At 47.2% G+C, this 14,949-nt stretch overlaps 1 protein-coding gene across 1 annotated transcript in view; it reads right to left on the bottom strand.

Moving 5' to 3' along the window:
• The window catches only part of NECAP2 (NECAP endocytosis associated 2), a 104,160-nt gene extending 90,071 nt beyond the window's left edge, over positions 1-14,089 (bottom strand). The window contains exon 1 of the mRNA XM_086921918.1: positions 13,970-14,089. Coding sequence (XP_086778044.1) covers positions 13,970-14,061 — 92 coding nt within the window. The 5' untranslated portion in view covers positions 14,062-14,089. The remainder of the gene's footprint in view (positions 1-13,969) is intronic.
• Positions 14,090-14,949: the final 860 nt, after the last annotated feature.

Below are 14,949 nucleotides of genomic sequence, written 5' to 3'. Positions count from 1 at the left end.
AGCCGCGGACAGTAGCCGCGATCGCGCTGATGCTCTGGGCGTTTTTCCGGAGTCCCTGCCTGCCGGATTCCCGAAGATAGCGCCGTGCCGGGCGCTGGGCTCCATGGCTGCGCTCTGAGACCGGCGCCATTCCCTGCCGTCGTGGACTTTCGGGACGGCAGCCGCCTGCTGCGACCCTGGGAATGAGATTGTCCCTGATTCTGGAGCCGGTGTTGGGGGCCTGGGACGGAATCTTAACGCTGCACTCATCAGTCCCGTCTCGGTGAGCCGAAGTGTTGAGGAGCGGGGTTCACTCTAGTCCTCGCTCCACTGGCCGACGCTGTAACCGGCCCGCGGCGGCCATTGGGCGGGTCGCCCCACGATTTGTCCCCTGCTTGCTGCGCGGCGGTGGTGTCCCCCCCCGTGCGCCCCTCCTGTCTCAATCGGCCCCCACGGCTTGCCCCGAGCCCCCTGGGTCCACTTTGGCTTCCTCCTGGAGAGCAGCCCCCTTCTTCCTGGATGACCGAAATGGCGGCTGTCTCTTTCACAGCGCCGATGGCTAACTCGCCCACTGGCACTATCTCGCCGCTTGACGGTGACCTGGAGGCTCCATTACGACACCCGCCGAGTACGGAGCGGCAACCTAACGTTCAGAGGGAGCTGACACGCCGGGATATTATGGATGCACTCGGGGCACTTAGGACGGAATTGCGGTCACTCTCTGCGCAGCTTGGGGATCGGATGGACGGTGTGGTGCAACAGCTGCGACGGGATTGTGTGGCTGATCCCTGGCGCAGTGCAAAATCGACCTTCCCAGCTGACATGGGCACGGAGGATACTGTGGTGCCGGCCGCTGCAGGCGAAGGGGCGATTGTTTCCCGGAGCTGTGATTCCGGCACGGGACTGCTTGGTGACTCGGATGGGGATACACTGTTGCGGTTCCCTGCGGAACTTGGAACTTTGTTTCTAGGATTGTTGATGTGCCCCCGACCCTCTTTGCCGCTACATAAGTATCCCCCTGTGTTTACTGTCTCCCGAGTGCCCTTTCTCCAGCATTGGCCCGGATCTTTACTCTGGTACTCGGGGATATTTGTTCTGATGGTTTACTGCTCGGCTGCTGCTGCAGGACGTCCATTTTGCCTCTTCTTCCCTCATCCTCATCGGAGGCGGCCATTTTGCTTTCAGGTTCTTTGTGGAGCTGGCCCCCCTCGGTTGCCGAGTTTGAAGGGACGCTCGCCCTCTGGCCAGGGCTGATATGCTGAACTTTTTGACCGGGACTGGAAGGTTGGCGGGGACTCGGAACGGAAACTAGTGAATATATGCTGAACTGTGTGATTTAATAGTCCTCGCCCCGGCTCCAGTTCTGCTGAGACTGTAATTGCTTACTAGAATTTCCGGGGTGGTGGCGGATTGTATGGCGGGACTGTTCGGTAATATTTGCAACTGGGCTTTACTCAATGTGTTAGATACAGTGGCGGGTGGTGACGGGTTGGGACTGTTTCGGTTCCCCTTGCCCACTTCCTTAGAATCGCTCCTCCTCTCCTGCATGACGCTGGTTGTTTACTCCGCAAGGCACTAGGGTTGCAGATGACTGGGAGTCCGGGAGATCGGCTACTGGATGGGCTCCTCCCCGCCATCTTCCCCTATTTGGGAGCGGTAGATTAGCTTGTTCTCTTCTCCCTCCCTATAGTCAAAAGTGACATTTTTCCCTTTTTTTTTTCATCTTTCTTCCTCCTTTTGGCGCTTCTTGCTGTCTCCTTTTCTTTCTTCCGACTTTTCTTCTTCCTAAATTTCGCGTTTATAGGGCGACAGGCACGCTGCTTGAGGGGGGGTAGGCCATAGCCTCTGCATGTGTGTAGGGTGGGGGGTTATACTTCTTTTTTGTTAGTTTCTATGGGACCTGTTTTATTCTTCTATGATTTCTCCTTTTTGCCCATGGTAGGGAGTGCTGGGTGATGGGTGGCAGTGGTAGTGTTAATGGGTTACAGCTGCCACTTTGTAGCATGGATACTGTGTAACCATCCTGCCTGGCGGGGACCTGCTTGTTGATACGCGAATTGCTTGCTACAGTTGCTAATGTCGTGTCCCACCTACATGGATCTTGTTCTTCTTTCTTATTTTGTAAGTACGGTTCAGTACGGCCTGTGAGATAGTTGCATAACAAAAAACTTTAAAATTTAACCTTCATTCATCCTGCGCCACGGTGCTGCAATGTCCTCCAGTTTTTCTGTCTTCAATGCATATGGTTCTGATGCAGTACTGGGTCGCCATAATGTTTGCTTTCGTGCTTAACTGAGTGTTCGTGGCCGGCCGGATGGTTGTAGGCCCGTATTTGTTAATTTTCCTTGTGCACAATAAAGGTTTTCAAAAATTAAAAAAAAAATAATAATAAATAAAAGCCTTCTTGTACTAAATTCCAACTCAGCCCAGATGTCGCTATCAGTGATGTTTTACTCTAGGCAGCGCCGAGATGCCCCAGGGTGATTCGAGCGCTATACAAGAGTGACTAACATATCATAACAAATATTTGGGTATATGAAATGCTTGGGTAGTCATTTAGCATGAAACACTACCCATGTTTGATCAGATTTGGTTTAATAACATACATTAAGGATAAAAACTGGGCCCACAAGCTTGATTATGAAGGATATACCCACACATGGGGGTCCATCTGGGATTACTAAGGCTAAGAGACGTTGACCTCGTTTTCCATTTGGTACTCATTGCACTGCACTCAGTACCCCTTGTCTAAGTGAAAGGATCAGAAAATAAACAGAGCTTTAAAAGCCTTATGTATTTTCAACATTCTAGTCGCTCTGTCTAGCAAACAATTAGCTGCTGTGGCGCTAACCATGGGTAAAGGGATCAACATTTGATGCCACTACAGCTATTGCTGCCATTTTAGTGAATACATGCAATGGCTGCTGAGGGCTGACATTCAAACCTGCAACGTACCCTGAACAAAAATGGGAACAGATTATTAAATAGAAATAACATTCTTGAAAATAATTTGCAACAGCGCTTGAAAATGAGAATATGTTTGCCGATAACAATGTTTGCAGATTTCTATTGAATTCTTGTGTGAAGCAAATGACATATGAAATAATACTTCCTGGGGTGGAAGCTTAGTAGTAGTATGACGAAGTAATCCCAGAAAGAACTTTGGATGCATAAGACTGGTGTTTAATAAGAATGATGGGGATAAACTAGAAAAATTATAAAACATTTTGGAGTAATCATAGTGTGAGAACAAGACAGGGCAGCAGACAAACTAGTCTCTACCTTGTTGTGGCAGGCAGGAAATTAGGCACAATGGATAGACCCTGCAAACCTAATGCCAACCTCATTTGAAGTAACATATTGGCTCATCTGAGCAGGGAGCAATTACCGCAGAGACAGAAAATACCTTCACTTAGTATTGTCCATTTAACATAGATTTATTCCCTAGAAACTATTGCTGAAGACAAGAAATCCCTAACCATGCTGGCCTCTGTCCTCAAAGAAGTCATCTCTCCCTTCCACATTCCCTCCTGCTGTCTCCTCAGCTAAATGCAACTATTATAGGGACGATCATGAGAGGTCTGCTTTGAGGGCCTATTTAGAAGAAGGGCAGCTCCTGCTTCTAAGTGGCTCTTCTTGGAATACCCTAGTACCTCCTGCTCTCAAATACTTGGTCAGATGATCCGCTACCAAAGCACTTTTCATTGCCCACGGGGGAATCTAAACAAAGCTTCACTGATACACACAGACTAGAACTCTGGCCTCAAAATTGGCATCCCAGACCCCAGGCATTTCCTTCAGGAAGCTACACACTGATAAAACTTCCTTTCCTGTCCACAAAGCAACATTTTAAAACTCACTCCCTGCAAAGATAAGAAACATCCAACAGCACCTCAGATTCAGGGATACAGTAAAGACCTGGGTATTCTGTAAAAGGAGACACCCCTACGGCAAAGCAGTCCCAAATCCTAACAACCCCACAAAGTTTAGTCAGTCCCATATGAACTGGTGGTAGGTATTCACATCTTTCACTCTTCTTGGTTCCAATCCAAGTTTAACTACATCTAACAATATTGATTGAATATATTTTTGCCCCAAAACACATTGAAAATGATGCTGGTTAGGAATGCACAATTCCATACTGTGCACTATGTAATTGTGATTACAAATGCCCTGGAGGAGAGTGTGATATCTATTGCACATGTTAAATTACGTACTAGGGGGATGAGTCTCAATTTTTCGGAAGTGATAAGTAGCATCAATTATGAGTTTTGTCTGAAAATGGGACATAAGATTCAGATTTTAGTGTTTTCTGCACCAAAACCTGCATGCTCTCTTATTTACAAGTCACTTATACCCCAGCAAACTTTTTCCCAGGTACATTTTGGCAAGGGAAACCTGTTGAAATTTACCTGGGAAAAATGTTGTGGGACTTGCGATTTGGAAATGTGCTGTACCAGGAGTTACCATACATTTCAAAATAACTAGGCCAAACATAATCGGGGGCTTTACCACTTAAATTCATAATAATAGTTTTAAGCATGGTACAAAGATGGAAAATACAAACTACAACACTTTTATGTCTCAAATGTTTTTGAAAAGCATCATTGATGGCGCTTTTAAAGGTGTACCTAACTCTAAATGACGAACCATACTCCACAGCACACAACATAATTAAGATCTCTGCAAGCGATGCCCTTCTGTACTTTTGAGACTTTTATTTATAAGGGTTCTAGTATGCAATACATTGCAACCTTAGCATTGCTTGAAAATTGTTACATCTATAAATTTGTGTACTACATTACACAGGCTACAGAATATTTTATAATTCTGAAGGAATGGGTTAGCTATTTTATCGATCCCAGAAGGATGAAAGGGGAGGATGCCCTTCTTGGAATTTGATTTCAATTCCATGCCTGGCTGGCTTTAGGTCTCTGTAACAGTAGAGTTGGTTGAGAGACTGACGGTTCAAGCCAGTTTTGAGACCGATGCCCTCCTCTGGCTACTTTGAGGTCCTCTTAGACCCTTAAGACCAAAACGAGACAAGCTTGCTTGAGGCTTTTTACTGCCACCCACACTCTAACCTAATACAGCAAGAATTAAAGACAAATGATTGACCTGTGAAGTAAAACAGGGGAAAGTAATAGCAATTTAGTGTCTGAAATTCACAATGAGAAACCAGAAAAATTGAGTTTAATCCCAGCTTCCCTGCTTGACTAAATGGTGTGATTCTAGGCAATATTTTATTTCACCATACCTCATTTTATTTCATTATTGCACATGGCAGCACTTTGACATTCGCAAGCACTATATAAAAACATCTTGTATTTGATTTAATAGTCTATAATGCTTCTACATGTATAATCAGAATCTAGGGCCATGTAGGGTGCACATGAAAACTGCCTTGCCCCTTAGGAGCTTACTTATGGGATTTTGGAGTAAGGCAGCGCAGCAAGGCACCTTGCTGCACTACCCTACGCCAAAGTGAAAGGGCAGGAATGCATTGTATTTTTGCAATATGGTGCATTCCTGTCATTTCTCCCTGAACTGGCGCCGTTTCTGCAGCCTAGCACCAACTCAGGTACCCTTACACCAGGGTGCAAGGGTACCTCTGGTGCATGCAGTGTTATTTTTGTACAGGAAGGGGCACCATCCTACACAAAAAACAATCCTAACAGGCATTTTCCTCGTTCATTGTGTGCTGCAGACTGCAGCAAACATAGAAAGAGAAAAAAATGAGGAGAAATTAACATATTTGGGAAGCACGCGGATTTGGCGCTTCCCCAGGTTTACATGACTTTGTAAATCTGGGTCAGCGTCAAATTACATGGGTGTTGCATGGAAAAACCCACTGCAATGCCTCCTGGGCGCAGAGTAAGGTGACAATATCACAAAAACCCTGTCCCCAGGATGTTCAATGTCGGTATTCGTATTTGTGCAGTAGAGAGACCAGCAATCAAATTCAACTGCTACACCACCTAACTTAGACATTTTTCTTTGGGTGTATTACCGCATTTCGTCCAAATTTCTTAACATAAAAATATGGGAAATTCCAGGTAAACTTCAAAAGGACAGTCAGCCAGAGCACTAGACGATGTCTGAATCAGTCATCTACACAGTACATAAGCCCACACTTAGTAGATTTGAAAGAATGTGTGGGGAACAGAATGACCCCTCACAGGCGCACCACCCTCGGGGCGACTGGCAGGTGTTCACCAGATTGAGCCACTTTTCTCATCACAGGTAGTCATTCAGTTCGAAAATAAGGAAGAGAGAAAGTGTCCAAAACAAACCAAAAAAAGTGTATAAAGTGCAAAGGAGCAATGAGCATTCACTCCTTTTTGTGACAAACAGTGCTTAAAATCAACAGGCACACCTTTCACACAACTTTATTCTGAATTATTAGGTGTGTTCTGTTGAACTAAAAAGGCTCGCACCAGCTGAAGAGGTAAATGTATTGGCCTATACTTAAACTAAATGGCCCCTGCGATTGTCTCATCAATTGTACGGAGCTCTATGTCTCATCCTGATGTACGAGAAAAGTATGCTGGAAGAGGTCACAGAGTACAAGGTGTCCAACATTGGTGCGGTGACAAAGTGTCGAGCCCTGACGAATCTGTCAGAAGTTTCAGAGGCAGAGAAACATGGTGGCATTAGGTAATGGTATGCAGAGTTAGCTACCAGCCTTTTTAGTTCAACAGAACACACCTAATAATTCAGAATAAAGTTGTGTGAAAGGTGTGCCTGTGGATTTTAAGCACTTTTTTTGGTTTGTTTTGGACACTTTCTCTCTTCCTTTTTTTCGAACTGAATGACTACCTGTGATGAGAAAAGGGGCTCAATCTGGTGAACACCTGCCAGTCGCCCCCAGGGTGGTGCGCCCGTGAGGGGTCATTCTGTTCTCCACACATTCTTTCACATCTACTAAGTGTGGGCTGATGTACTGTGTAAATGACGGATTCAGACATCGTCTAGTGCTCTGGCCGACTGTGCTTTTGAAGTTTACCAGGAATTTCCCTTATTTTTAGGTTAAGAAATTTGGACGAAATGCGGTAATACACCCAAAGAAAAATTTCTAAGTTAGGTGGTGTAGCAGTTGAATTTGATTGCAGGTCTCTCTACCGCACAAATACGAATACTGATATTGAACGTCCTGGGACAGGGTTTTTGTGATATTGTCAGTTTATGAGTGGGGGGCAACCCTGGTTCCCTTTTTCCCCTCTTGGCTCCTTTGTGGAAAAGACGCAGAGTAAGAGGACACAGCAATTTGCACTGCGTCGGGCTACTCATGATTTATGAGGTCACTCAAAGCCACGCAAGGTGGCTTTGCATGGTGGCATCATAAATCGAAGTGAGAGCCCGGCGTCACACTGTATCAACTTTCTTGGTGCAAAAGTGACACAGGGCTCTCCTAAATGAGCCCCTTAGTTCACTAATGGCATTGCCGTTAGGGTGGAGGGGCATGAATGTTTTCAAAATTAATGCTAAAAACGATCTCTTGTAATAAATACTCGTCAATGCAGTGATGTTATCTGATGTACGAAGGTGAAACACTTCAGCATTTTAAAGAATTGCGCTATTTTGAATTTTGGATGGCGTTATTATATTTTTGCATGATGTTTTGTTATACAATTGAAATGGCAAGCATTTTCATTGCTTGACTCGTGCACAGGGTCTTAGAGCCAAACCATATCCTTGGCTCGGTCAGCTCTTCCTATTAATTTGCTGGCTTGTCCACCTCTAGGTAAAAAGTATCTATATCGAGATAAAAACTTTTGAATTTTTTTATTGCATTTAGATCGCAATCCAAACTGCTTTTGTCATGATGCTATATATTTGTTTTAGCTCATGTTGTACTGCACTTTATGATTGCTTTCGGGACACTAAGAAAATAAAAGAAATGACTACAAATATTTATGTTATAGTACCACGCACATTTCTAATTTCCGGCAAGTTTTCTTCCCAATGGACAGTTCTTCAGGCATATCACTATCTTTGTATGAATTGCTCTGTGATGAGCGCTTACTGTGCAGCTTTTATTGCACTGAGAGTGTTGCAGAGCACCCCTGATGTGCATTTGGGATAGGCAGGTTCTGATAACATCAGTTTTGATCCCTGCTTATGCTTCCACACCTCCTTCATGGACCCATTTGGGATCACTTAAGCAGAGCAGGGAGAGTGAAAAGCAGGCAAATGAAAGGGTAAACAAGCATTTACAATGCAATGGTTTTGCCTTTGTTAAAGTTAGAGCTATTGGCATTGCTCTTGACATTATTTTTATTTATGTTTTTTTTAACATAAATAAATGGCATTGTCATTTACAATGCCAATAGCTTAATCTCTCGCAAATGCCACACACAAACACCCACAGGGAGCCCCCCCACACACACACACAGCGCCCCCCCACACAACCACACAGCGCCCTCCACACATACACCCACACAGAGCCCCCCCCACACAGAGCAGAAGTATGCTACATTTAATGCGAGTCAAGAAAGATAATGCAAGTCAAAAATTGCCAACATGATGAATTACTTGATAAGTCACATTGGTTTGTCTTAAACTTGGATTCTACGGTCAGGAATGCTAAGACTTCCTGTTATGGGAGCTTTCCTCAATCACAGATACATTGAATCAGAATCCTCTATCTTTTACCACTGACTCACATGTGCAGATGATTCCCAAGAGGTTCTTTTGGATCAAGGTCCAAGTGATAGGAGAAGAACGCAAAATGACATGAACACCATAACCACAATTTCTCGCAATGTTTCCATGCTTGTAAGATGCAAATACTTTTCTTCTTCTCCAGGTATATTGTGCTTTGGTAGGGAGAAGAAAATGTAATAATATGATGTGTAGTTAGTCCTATAATTCTTTACTTGCCTAAATAGACATATTGTGAAAATGTTTACCTTTAACTTTTTGGCTAGTGGTCATCCACCCACTCTGTGGGTTCCAAACACTACTGCCAGGCAGTTGCGGCTGGAAGTCATAGAACGTGGATGCATCACTTTTGGGCTCCTGCTTTTGGACAATAAACTTATCAAAAAGTAACCGTTCTGGTTTGTACCTTTTTACTACTTCACAGTGTAGCATTATAAAGCCTGTTTTTGTCATCTCGACATCTGAACCTAAACAAAAAAAGGAGTGTTTCAAATGTCTACCGGTTGATGCACAAGAGCCACACAGAACACAAGCCAAGAATAGTTTGGAAATTAAATACTACATACATATTGGCTAGACAAGATAAACGGAAGCTTTATTGATGGCTGTCAAGTAGGTCTATTGGGCGTTGATGTACGGATGGAGGGGGGACAGGATCGTAGCTGACCTCTTGGGCTACGCAGCTGCGTGGATGCATCACTTTTGGGCTCCTGCTTTTGGACCATAAACTTATCAAAATGTAACCTTTCTGGTTTGTACCTTTCTACTACTTCACAGTGTAGCATTATAAAGCCTGTTTTTGTCATCTCGACATCTGAACCTAAACAAAAAAAGGAGTGTTTCAAAGGTCTACCGGTTGATGCACAAGAGCCACACAGAACACAAGCCAAGAATAGTTTGGAAATTAAATACTACATACATATTGGCTAAACAAGATAAACGGAAGCTTTATTGATGGCTGTCAAGTAGGTCTATTGAGCGTTGATGTGCGGATGGAGGGGGAACAGGATCGAAGCTGACCGCTTGGGTTACGCAGCTTAAAGGATGAGAGACACATACATGGTAATGCTATGCACACATCCTTGAGTGAAAGTAAGACGTGTAACAAAGTTAGGGAAACTCCTCGGGTTGCGTGGAAGGGCCGTACACCGTTGGTAACTGACAGGGCCAGTGTGAAAGAAGGCCATGCTGTGTATGGGGCGGGCGCCTGGAGGTAAGTCAGATGACAGCTGGATATTTACATAGCAGGACAGCCTCCTAAAAGGAGGACTGGGGGCAGAGCCCTGCATCACAATGGAGGATACAATACCCCGCACCTACCTGGGAGTCGGGATCCTTTAGTCGGTGCTCGGCCGAGAGGTGGTGCCTCAACAGCAGCGGCCGCTTGTAGTTGCGGGTGCCCTTGCTAAGCTCGTCGCGCCCTCCGCCGTCCTCCTGTCGGCACCAGGCACAGCCCATAAGCCCCGTCTCTTGGCTGAAGCGCAACCACGGGAACTCCCGGAGCCACGAGTCCTGGAAGGAGCCGGTGTGCAGACTGTGCAGTAGCGATTGCGGCCGGCTCGGGCTCCTGTCCGGTTTGGCCGGCCGTCAGCGCCTCGGCCTCTTCCTCATCGTCGTCGTCGTCTGGGCCCTCGGGCTCCAGCTCAACCTCCTCCTCCCGCAGTCGCCCGTTCAACTGCCGCGGGGGCCAAATGGCTGGTTCCTCCACTGGAACAGCCACCACGGCCGGTGTGACCTCGGCAGCAGGGGTAGAGAGCCCGCTGAGACTGGTGCTACCCCCGCCGCCCCTGAAAGCCAGGGTCCGGCGATTTCGTTCTTCCGACATGTTGTGTCTTGTCGATCAACGGTCGCCCTCGGGTCCTGCCGCCCCTTCTCTCCGGCCGCAAGCCCCACTTTACAACGTTCGAGAATCAGAGAGCCCCGAGACCGCACAATGGGGAGCCCCCCCCTGCCGGAGCGCGCCAGGGGGGCAGTGTCCGCTTCAGACAGCGCAGTGGGGGTGCGCGCCGTTCTCCTCCCCCCCTCCTCAGTCAGCACTATTCGCTTTAAGCCCCCCTCGGCGCGCCGGCGTCACCATCCCCCGCGCGCCCCACTCTCCCAACTCTAGGCCTCGGCCAAGGAGGTCGCGGATGGCAAATGAACAACGGACTATGCCCACAATGCAACGGGGCGGCTCGAGCTGGCCGGGTTGGGGTGGTGGTGGTTAGGGGGGGGGAGGAGGCTCGCGCTGGGAGAAGGGGGGCGGGGGGAGCACAGCTGGCGAGTGTCAGGTTCTGGGGTGTTGGGCGCCCTGCACGCGCACACCTCCCCCCTACGCCCTGACGGGCGACGCACGGGGCCACCGGGGCCCTGCTGGTGGGGGGTGCGCCGCCCAGTCCAGGTGGGAGGGTTGTGTGCGCTTCTCCGGTGACCGTGTACCCCCGTAAGGCACCCCGAGCGGGCGGCCCGCCCTCGCCGCGAGGCTCTGTTGGGCATGGCCCTGGTATGAACCCTGTCATGTTGGCGGCAGGTGTGGTAAAGGCATGTCCTGCAGGTCTCCTCCCTCTGCTCTGCCATGTGGAGCTTCGAGCCCAGACCTGTGCTTCCAGACCTGCGCAGGTAACTCGCTCTGGAGCCCGCACAACAACGGGCCGCCTGTGCTTCATGACAGCACCGCGCCTAGCAGCGCGCTTCACTGAAATTCTAAAGCGACTGTGACACCGAAGGGTTAACTTACTGCCTGACTTTACTGTCAGAATGTAGACATCCCAGCATGCACTTCTCGTTGTAAACAGCGCACGGGAGCAATTTGTGCACTATAACTAGTCTATGGAGTTCGCTCAAAAACAGAGGGCAGACTCATGTGATGCGAAGAGCAGCTTTATTTTTAGATGTTTCGTGGACAAGTGAGTACTTTTCGTCTTTTATTCAGACTACTTGCATCGATTCCATTTACGGCAGTGTTTTAATAAGCAAGTATAGGTACGTGGACGTTTATTTTAACGACCAGATGTGATTTTTAATGTGACACGTACGGTGCGGGTCGGGAGTGCAGGTACTTTCTTAAATTCACGACCATTTGAGACCAGGAGAGACGCAGAAGTGCCGGCAATGCCGGACCAGACACGGGGGCGTTCCCGGCGTCCCGTGACGTCGGCAAAAGCCAAAGAATGTCGGGAACGCCCCCGTGTCTGGTCCGGCATTGACGGACAGGCCCCTCGTCCAATGGCAAGGCTCCGTTTACGGAGCCAGCCAATCAACGACGAGGGCCGAACCAAAGCCACACTACTCTTCTCATCAGGTTTTCGCCTGCGCGAAAAAGCTGCGCAGAAAGCGCAGCTTTCGCCAGGCAAAACCTAAAAACGACTGTATGTCTGACTTTAAACAGACGTGTTTTAAGGCAAGGAGAATACTTTTGAAGCGGCAGCCCAGCCTACGGTAGCTCACAGGGGGTGGGGTGAAGCCCATTATGCCCCATGGGTGTTGCGCGCCTGCCAATGGGGATACTGTTTTTATTTATTTTATGCGATTTTATATAGCGCAAACATTACCCAAAGGTGTCAGAGCGTTTTACATAAGAACCAGTTGCGATACATAAGGACTTATGATTACATGAGATACATAAAAGATACAAACAGAAAAAATTGCAAATGTACAAGTTGTAGAGTCACACAAGGAAGAGATACAAACAGAAAAAAATTTGCAAATGTACAAGTTGTAAAGTCACTCAAGGAAGAGATACAAATGGATAAACTCTAAGAGTCACATAGGAATGGTAGAGAGTACAAAGGTCTACTACATATACTAGTGGTTAGCGTTATCTCTTTATACATATATATACACAAATAGTAGATTTTCTCAGGTCAAGACCCAAAAAAACAGGAGAGCAGAGTTCCATTAAGTGGGGTCAGAGGGGGGATGCAGTCACAGCACCAAGGGAGGGCAGTAGAATGTCTGTTTCGCAAGATGATCTTGTCGCACTACTTACTGCCTGTTCCCTAATACTCAGAAGCTACTGTCTCAACGCCTGACATTGATTGCAACAGCATTCGAGTTACTAATAGGGTGACCAACCGTCCGTACATTTCACGGACAGTCCGTAATTTCGGCCGTCTGTCCGTTGTCCGTGAAGGATTCCTTAACGGACGCCATTTGTCCGTAATTTTAACCGGGCACCGGTCGCACCACCCTAAAGCCAGCACAGCTTCCACCCACCTCCCTTCTTGACTCCGCTGCTGTTGAGGTCAGTCGAGTGTAACAGACTCCGATGCAGTACCAAAGCTCAGATATCCAGCAGTATTGGAAAGGCACAGCGGGTTGGCAACCCTCACACCTCCAGCCCTTGATGAGCTGTTAAGAGGTGCTTGAAGGTGGCTGAGAGGGAGGGAGGGCTGCAGCTTCAGGAGCAGCTATTCAGATGCAAACAGCCCTGAATGCGTCATGTCTCTGCAATTTGTGTTAGACATTCTCTTTCTGCCCAGGGCCCCAAACATCCTAGAACCGGCCCTGATTACACCAAGGTAGCAAGTGGTTCTCTTCACAGAGCTTAATTAATGTCACTAAATTGTAAACAAACCTCGATTCTTCAAACATGCAGTCTATAATGTAATTAAATAAAGAAATGGCACAATCGCACCCACACTGATTAACAAAGTATGGAGGACAATCGGTTAAATCAGTTCTCTTGGAGTATCTCCTTTAAGTACTGTACATCACAGTAGGGGATGGCAAAACTAATTTTTGGGAAAGAGAGCCTCTTCTCGTTGTCTTGTCCAGGAGGGGGTGAGGAGCCCTACCCCACCCTGGAAGAGACCAAGATGATGCTAGAATACTGCATGCCCACCCCTGTGCCCATCCTGGTGGATCCTGTTCTCCTCCTGTGATGGCCCCTGAATTTTGACCTCCTGTCCTGAATTTATGTCCTGAATTTTGACCCTTTGTCCTGAATTTTAACGCTCACCGTCCTGAATTTGCACCAATGCCAGTTGGTCACCCTAGTTACTAACCCCTCACTCAACTGTAGTTTGACTTAAATCCTCCGCCCAAACCAACACGCAGAAGCTGCCCGATCTCACGTTGTGGCCCCCATCAGCTGTCCTCGATGCTTCCCTATCCGCAGGTCTTTTTCTACAAACATAACAGAGTCTTCCTTTCAACTGCTGCCCCTTACCTTCCCCCGTGGCGGCCCTTTCCCCTGTCCCTTGAAGTCCAGTTACTTAACTTTGCTGTTGCTTAACTGTCACTCTTCGTCAGGAGCTTAAGTTATGCTCCCTCGGCGTCCCCCTGCCTGTTGGGTCTGCCAGCCCCAGACGCCTCTGTTCTGTACAACCCACGTCCCACTTCTCACCTGTAGCCCCGGTTGCTGCTCCTCGGAGGGATCCGGTACACATGCACCTCTGGCTTCACGCATAGAACAGACTCATAGTCGCTGTCCGCCATCTTTAGACAGAACCCGGAAGCCCGGCTCTGGGGGCGGGGCCAGGGCTTCAACGTGTGATGCAGCAGAGAAGGCAAGCGACAATACTGGAGCAAGTGTCGCACTGAGTCATCAGAGAGACAAACAGTGAGTCTAAAAGCTGCGGAGTTTGGTTTATGTCTTGCTTTAGATTTGTTGTGTACGTCGCTGCTGAGCTCCAATAGAACGGAATAAATGTAAACACTCATTCATTAATGATGCCTCTTTCGGGGTAGCTTGTGCTTTATAAATGTAATATGATATACGTGCGAACAGTTTGAAAGCATTTAGCCCAAGCGAGTTTTTTTTTTTTTTTTTAGAAAAACAAGTCGTCGACAGCTGTCATGTTCACCAAGACGTACCATGGAGGCACATTTATAGCACTTGTAGCAAATTTTACTGTATTGCATTCTCTGGTTCTGAGCAACTGTCTGATCTTGGGCAAACCAGACACCCCGTGTCCCCCTGTCCACTAATCTGACAATATGCAAGCACTTTGAATGACTTTTTTTACATTTCAGTTTTATACAGCGTGAACTAGACGCGAAGGTATTTTAGCGCTTTCAATGAGCACCAGTGTTAAGTAAATTCCTGGAACCGTTGAGTTGATACACATGGTATTTATTTAATTTCTTCTTCCAATGGAGGTAAGCACAACTGTACCAATGACAGCAACTCCCCCAACTGATCATTCATGACACTATAACATTCTGTGGTAATTAACCAGGAAACAGGAGTTGTCTTCAGTAGTTTTATTGTAAGGTTACATGGAAGAGGAGCTAGGTTGGAAGAAGCCAGCTCCAACAGACACCAACTCAAGAGTAAACCATATACATTCTAATGTAACTAAGTAGCAAGAGAACATTCTAAAA

Source organism: Lissotriton vulgaris, chromosome 5 (genome assembly GCF_964263255.1).
Source record: "Lissotriton vulgaris chromosome 5, aLisVul1.2, whole genome shotgun sequence".
Lineage (NCBI taxonomy): Eukaryota > Metazoa > Chordata > Amphibia > Caudata > Salamandridae > Lissotriton > Lissotriton vulgaris.
This window is presented reverse-complemented; position numbering and strand designations above follow the sequence as displayed.